The following is a 7558-nucleotide window of genomic DNA, read 5'->3' on the forward strand; positions in this document are numbered from 1 at the left end:
GGGTGTAAGGACCAGGAGTCCGCTCGGAAACTCAGGCAGGCGCAGCTGCAGCGTTCCGGCCTTCCTGCGTTTCCAGGACGAGGCCGGCGGCAGCGGCGTGATGGGGACTGTGGGCATGGGGCTAGTGGACTGTCACTGCCACCTCTCCGACCCGGACTTTGACAGCGTATGTGAGAGCGAGGCGGGGCCCGTGGGAACGGGAAAACCCCCATGTTTCCCCCTTAGATTATTTTTGCTTCCCTCCATTAGAACGAAGGCCCCCGTTATTAGGCCCTTGTCTGTGGCCTTGGGATCTGGCGATGAGTCCCTACTTGACCTCAGTCATACCCATTTTTCTTTTGATTCAGTAGCCGGAAGCCAACTATCTCCACAAGGCTTTCGTTTGCTGTTGTCGGTTTCTGGAGTCCTTTTCCCTACCTCCTCTTGGAGGTTTATCCTACCGGCCTCGCACCGCCTGGCTGAAATGCCACTTGTACCAGAAGCTCAGGAAACACGAGCCCCCACCGAACACTCACCACCTGCCCCAGTTCTAAAGGGAGGGAGGAAAACAAAAAGAGAACACACAAAATCAGTTACAAAATCAATTCTAAATTGGAAATTGGAAGCTAGAGGTTTGTAAGAGAAGGAAGAAGGAGGATCCATTTCAGGAGAAATCTCTTGGGAGGTGCCACCTAAGACTGGGAAGACAAGGAGCCAGCAAAGCAAGGAGTGTCTAGGGGGTGGTTGCAGGCCCTCAGACAGGATAGAATTTTGGGATATTCCAATTGCCAAATGCTGGATAGAGCCTGATGAGCTAGAGAGAGGCATGAAACCAGCTGGAGAGGTTTGTAGGCGGTAGGTGAGACAGGTCAGTAGATATTTGGATTGTATTAGAAGCACTATGTCCCTCTATTAAACAACTTTCTTTTTCTTTTTCGTTTTGTTTTGTTTTGTTTTGTTTTGTTTTGTTTTGCCATGGGGTGGGTATACTCACCAGAGTGAGAGAGGGAGGAAGCACCCTCTCTTACAGGGTCTTACTTTGCAGCTTCTTCTCCATTTCTTTCTTTTGGTATTTTGGGCAGGCCAGTGCTGGCACATATTTCACTCCAATCCCATGTGTTTTTTCTCAAGCAGCTGGGTCAGGGAGTAGAATCTTGAAGTCAGCCATGTGGGATCCAGCTCCCTTAACCACAAGGCCACAGGCTGGCTCTTTCATTTTTTCTTTTCATTTCCTTTATTTCTTTTCTTTTCTTTTTTAAAGAAAGGAGGGACCAGATCTGATACCTTTTTTTTTTTTTTTTTGAGAGGTTTTTCACTATAGGGCGCGTGCGCTCGCCAGACAGACAGAAAGAGACATAGAGACAGAAAGTGAGAAATCACCCCCCAGAGGGAATGGCCACGCCGCAATCCCTTCTCCTCCATTCTCCTCTTGGGATCTTGGGCACGCACGCACACGCGCCCGGCATGGGTTTTTTTAAGCCACCAGGTCCAGGACGTGAACCGTGGTCGACTACGTGGGAGTCCAGCGACATAGCCATTACGCTAACTGCTGGTTCCCTAGATCTGATACCTTTTTTAAGACCACTGTGCTGCTTTGCGGCAAATGGATGGAGAAGAGAAGTGGAAGCTAGAAGACCAATTAAGAAGCTTTTGGAGTTCATAGACCAGATGGTGGCTGGTACTCCGAGGATAGCCAGGAGTAGAGAGAAGACAGTGCATTCAAAGTCTGTACTAGGTGAAGAATCTATATTACATGCTGACGAATTGGATATGGAGAGCAAGTGAAAGGGAAGAATCAAGGATAGCTCAAGTTTTTAGCTTGTGCTTTACAGAAAATGGTAATGCAGTTTACTGAGATGAGGGAAGACCAAGGTTTGAGGAGGTAGGCAGAAGGAATAAGTTTGTGGGAGAAAATAGAGATTTATGTTTGAGTCATGCCGGGAAACCTAATCCCACCCAAACAGAGATGCCAGATAGTCATTTTAAAATGTAAACCAGAGGTCCTGGAGACAGTTCTAAACTGGAGATAAAAACGGAGCGTGCAACGTAAGTGTGATATTTAAAACCACAAGAACAGATGAGATCACCTAAAACTAGTGCAGAGGGAAGCAGAAGTTCCTGAAGTCAGAAAGAGGAGGGAGAGCCAATCTAGGAGACTGAAAAGTAGCCACCAGTGAGAGAGTGGTGTTGCAGAAAACGAGAGTGGACAATATTTCAAGAAGGAAGGAGTAGGCAAGCGAGTGTTTCTGAATGCTGCTGTAGGATAGAGAGGAAGACAGAAATATTTGACCACTGAGATTTCTGTTTTAGTGCAGTGGGAACAGAAGCCAGACTTTCCTGAGAGTAAGAGTAATAAAGTGGGTCAGTGTGGGTTCTGCTCCTTGCCGCTGCTCTCCTTGCCATCACTGTCATTCTTTATGGTGCCTGTGCATTGATCTACACAGCTGAAGAGCATGTAATGACTCATCTGAACTCTTGTATAATAATTGCATATCTTCATTTAGGATCTGGATATTGTGTTGGAGAAAGCCAAGGCGGTAAGTCAATATCTGTAACTGCCCCATTTTTTTTGTGATTTTTTTTTGCTTTTCCTACTAATTTCAAGCTAAAACAACTTAAAATTTAGATATGCTATATTGATGTTGTTTCAGTACTTTTAGTGTTAATTTTTATGTGCCAACCACTGTGCTAAGTCCTTTCTGAATTTTATCTCATTGAATGTTTTACTACAGCCTTCTGAGGAAGTCACTATTTTATAGCTAAGTAGTGGTCTCCATTTTACAGATGAGAAAACTAAGGCCTAGAGAATAATAAACTAGTCCAAAGACAGATGCAAGTAAAGCGATAGGTTAATCTGAATTCACAATGTGTTCTCATAGCCATTGTGCTTATCAGTGCTACTGAACAGATTGTTTTTTTTAAAAAGAATTTATTATTATTATTATTATTAAATTTGCTACAGAGGATGTGCACTCATGAGAGAGAGAGAGAAAGTGAGAAAACAAGCCTCCAGGTCCGGGACTTGAACCACAGTCGGCCATGTGGGAGTCCAGCAACTTAACCACCACACCACCTGCTGGCCCCCAGATTGGTTCTTAAATTCACATTATTTTGAAGATCTTGGATATGTTATGAAAATGTTCTAAAATTCTCAGAAAAAAATTTTAATTTTGGGGAGTTTTTATGCAATTCATCATAACTAAAGTGTTATGGTCTTCCCAAAAAGTGAGAGCCAGCAATGGTTGACAGTACATTTTTACATACTGCCAATTTTCACCGTAGCAGATTAGTTAGGAGTGTGGGCTTTGGTATTGACACAGACCTAATGACCTTGGGCAGGTTATTTGACTCCATCTAAAACTCTATTCTCTGATCTATACAGTGGTCTACATCAATGCCTACCTCATAAGTTTGTTTATATTAAATGAGTACTATTTATATTCACTGAACAAAGGTCCTGAGACACAGCAAGTACTCCATTATGATAATATTGATAGAGCATGGCTGAACAAGAATAGCTAAAATGCACAGAAAACTTTAAAATTTAAATTGAAGGGCCAGCAGATGTTGTGGTGATTAAGAGCTGGAATCCCACATGACTGACATGGTTCAGGTCCCAGACCCAATTACTTGAAAGTCTCACTAGGCACATGTCTGTGCGTGCCCAAAATTCTGAGAGAAGAGAGGAGAAAGGATTGCAATGTGACCATCCCCCTGAGGAATGATTTCTCTCCTTCCCTCTCTCTGTATCTCTCTGTCTTTCTCCTCTCTGGCAAGTGCATGTGCCCTATGACCAAAAATAATAACAATAATAATAATACTAAAAGTGTGTATTATTTGGGACTCTAACTTTTTTTTTCCTCCCCAGGCCAATGTTATAGCCCTTGTGGCAGTTGCTGAACATTCGGGAGAATTTGAAAAGATTATGCAACTTTCAGAAAGGTGCTTCTTGAAATTAAGATTTGTAAAGAGTTATTTATAAGGATACAGTCATGATGTCAGATTCATAATATCAAAAAATCCATTTTTAAACAGAAAGAGGAAGAAAAAGCATGTTAACCTAGCTCTAAAAAGAGATTCTTTTCTACTTGTCCCTTTGAGTAATATTATAGTCTACTAGTCTATTTTTGTTTTATTTATTTATCGTACGATTTTAGGTATAATGGCTTTGTCCTGCCATGCTTGGGTGTTCACCCAGTTCAAGGACTTTCACCAGAAGACCAAAGAAGTGTCACATTAAAGGTAACAAGAACCATAAAAATGATAATGTCTTTTGACTCAGTAATTCTTCTCTTTCTAATTTATATTCTAGGAGGTAATACAAAAGATTCTTACTAAAAGATTATTGTTGCAATATTATTTGTAATAGAGAAAAAATGGAAATTGATTATAGGTATGGAAATAAAGGAATCGTTAGTTAAATTCTTGAAGAGTGTTAAATACAATGCATGTATATAAAGGATTATGAGGTTTATGGATGCATAGAAACATTTACAGTGTAATGTAAGGAGAAAAGAAGATACCACATGGTTTATTCATTCTGAATGACTTTCCTTTTCTGCAGAAAAAAATCACACACACACACACACACAGAAATGATAGTAATTGAGAAGATCTAGAGGACTTATGGATGATTTATTTTTTCAAAATTTTTTGTCTTGTGGTTATATTACTTTGGCAAAAAGAGTTAGAATGTCTAGCAAGAGAAAAATGGCAAATTCGTAGGTATGCTAGTGTAAGGGAACAGATGAATTCAAGTAGTTAGTATCTTCTTTGAACATGAAACCATCACTAAAGGAGTACTCTTGATCAATACAGTTGCATTGATTTTATACCTTCTCAAAAAAACCATCCAACCCACCAGGTCTCCCTGACTCATGACTCTTGGGCTCTATGTCTCATATTTCGTACTTGTGTCCTGACTCAGCACAGTTTCTTCGGTGCTTTATAGCACGATGGGTTTGTTTGCCCTGTTTCATCCATGCAGAGATTTCTACCAACAGGCATTCATCTAGTTAAGGAAACCCACATTTACTGAGCACCCCCTGTATGCCAGGCCCCACACTCAGCACTGCTGACCCATTTGTGAGTAAGAGCACTCTCATGGAAGTAATTGTAGATGAGGCAGATAGGAAACAATTACATGAATGGTAAAACTTTAGATAGCGAAAGTGCTGTAAAGACTGTAAGATAAGATTATGTGGCAGGAAGTGTGGATGCTGGATTTTAGATTGTATCATCAGGGAAAGCCTCTCTGAAGTGTGACATTCCAACCGAAATCTTAATGCTACGGAAGAATTGTCCATGCAAAGAGAAGATACAAGCATTGTAAACAAAGGAAAAAACAAAGCACAAAGATCGTAAGGTAGGAACAAAGATCCTAAGGTAGGAACAATCTTGACGTGGTCAAGAAATAGAAATGAGGCGGATGTGGCTGGCAAGAGTGGGGAAGAGATAGTGATGATGTCAGAGGAGCTGGGCAGAGATCACATGCAGGGCCTTATAGGATTTCAGTTTATATCTGATGGAAGATTCCAAGTGAAACATGATCATGCGATTTATTTTTTAATGGTGTGAAGAGTGAATTTTGAAGAAAGTAACAAAAGAAAAAAGGGAGTATAATAGTAAGAAGGCTATTGTGATCCTCCATGTGAGACACCATGGTGGATTGGACCACAGTAGTAACCATGGAGGCAAAGAGAAGTGGGTAGACTTGGCATATATCTGGCAGGAATGTGTTATTCATAGGACTATTTAACTTACAGAGGGAAATTAATACACCATCAATATATAGGTAATTCTTGATTCTCAAAGCAGATAAGAACTCATCAGATTTTGGGATAGCCCTTTGGAGTAGACCAGACAAAAGCAGTTAGCTCTATTTTGTTCCAATTGCATTTGTAGTCCATACCACAGTTTTATTTTCTTATATTTATTAAATTATAAACTCCTTTAAAGTATGCTGTATTTAGGGACCAGCAGACAGCATAGTGGTTACATCACTGGACTCTTACATGACTGGCCGAATCCTGGACCCAGTGGCTTGAATCTCATGCCAGGCATATATGTGTGTACATGTGCATGTGCGTGTGGCCAAAATCCCAAGGGAGAATGGAGGAGAAGGGATTGCAGCATGACCATCCCCCTGGGAGGGTGATTTCTCACTTTCTAGCTGTCTGTCTGTCTCTCTCTCTCTGTCTCTCCAGCCAGCACATGTGCCCTATAGCAAAAATCGCTCCCCCCAAAACACATACATACTATATACTAGAATATCTCCATTTCATCTGCCCACACCCTTATTCCAAGCCATTTTTTTCCTGGAACAAATGATTGCACATGGGACCCTGGCTGGGGTGTGTCCCTCAGCCCCCTTTTCTGCCAGGGACGCTGTGGGGAACTGGGACTGCTGTCCTTTGCACTGAGAAGCTTCCCCGTGGTCTTTTAACACTCTGCCCCACCCCATCATTTTGTGTGGCTTCACTCTAAGCAGTGTTTTGCATTCCTCGTGGTAAAGCACATATAACATGTAGCATCTTCACCTCTCTTATGTGTACAGTTCACATTCATACTGCGTTAAGAGCATTCACATTGTCGCACAACCGGCCTCTAGATCTCATCTTGTCGAACGGAGACTTTACCCCTTAAATAGCAGTTCCTCCTTTCTCCCCTCCCCAACCCCTGAAGAACACTGTTTTCCTTTCTGTTTCTGTGAATTTCTGTCTCTGACTTCTTTCTTTTGGCATGATGTGCTCAAGCTTCATCTATATTGTAGCAAGTGTCATTTTCCTTCCTTTAAAAAAAATTATTTAAAGAATTACTTTATTTATTTATTTATTTTAATTTGACCAGAGAAAGGACAGAGAGACAAAGTGAGAAAGCAAGCTGCCAGGTCTAGGACTCACACTGCAGTCGGCCATGTGGGAGTCTAGCGCCATTAACCACCACCTGCAGGCCCCCTATTTAACTTTATTTATTTTCATTTTCCTTCCTTTTTAAGGCTTTTTTTTAAAAAAAAATTCTCGACAGCGTGTACACCTGTTGGAGAGGGACAGAGAGAGAAGGAAAGTGAGGAAGCACCCCATAAAAAAAAAAAGAAAGAAAGGCTTTCTAAAAAAAGTAAGTTGTACTCTTTGCTACATCTTTAGAACCTTCCAGAACATATGTGACAAAGCTAGGTGTGTTGTAAACATTCATCAAATTAACTTGGCTTATAAAATAAATTGTCTAATAGCATGCAAATCTTTAAGCATATTCCTGAATTTGTTCATTCACTTAATAAATATCACCAGGCACAGTTTAGACACCAGGGATATGGTAATGAACCACAGTTCACTGGCCACAATCCACTGCCCCTCTGCAAAAAGGGTAGGTGCTCTCCTGTTGGCAACTGTCTCTCCTTGCCCCATTTCAGGCATTTCTGTTAAATGCCTAGCCCCTGTTTTAAAGGTTCTGAATATTAAACATTTTATTTAATAAACAAAATCAATTGTAATGATTTAAATCTTATTCAAAATAAATCCCTCCTGCCTCCCTCCTTTTTGTCCTTCCTTCCTTCCCCTTTCCCCTCCCTCCCTTCTCT

The 7558-nt window shown here is 41.2% G+C and overlaps 1 protein-coding gene across 2 annotated transcripts in view; it reads left to right on the plus strand.

The window, feature by feature from the left end:
• Nucleotides 1–20: 20 nt before the first annotated feature.
• TATDN3 (TatD DNase domain containing 3) overlaps nucleotides 21–7558 on the plus strand; it is a 23594-nt gene continuing 16056 nt past the window's right edge. For both annotated transcript variants that reach the window (XM_014582214.2, XM_006163714.3), the window contains exons 1-4: nucleotides 21–166; nucleotides 2484–2516; nucleotides 3848–3921; nucleotides 4137–4221. In XM_014582214.2, coding sequence (XP_014437700.1) covers nucleotides 101–166; nucleotides 2484–2516; nucleotides 3848–3921; nucleotides 4137–4221 — 258 coding nt within the window. In that variant the 5' untranslated portion in view covers nucleotides 21–100. The remainder of the gene's footprint in view (nucleotides 167–2483; nucleotides 2517–3847; nucleotides 3922–4136; nucleotides 4222–7558) is intronic.

This window comes from Tupaia chinensis, unplaced genomic scaffold (genome assembly GCF_000334495.1).
Source record: "Tupaia chinensis unplaced genomic scaffold, TupChi_1.0 Scaffold142846_1, whole genome shotgun sequence".
In the NCBI taxonomy this organism is placed as follows: domain Eukaryota; kingdom Metazoa; phylum Chordata; class Mammalia; order Scandentia; family Tupaiidae; genus Tupaia; species Tupaia belangeri.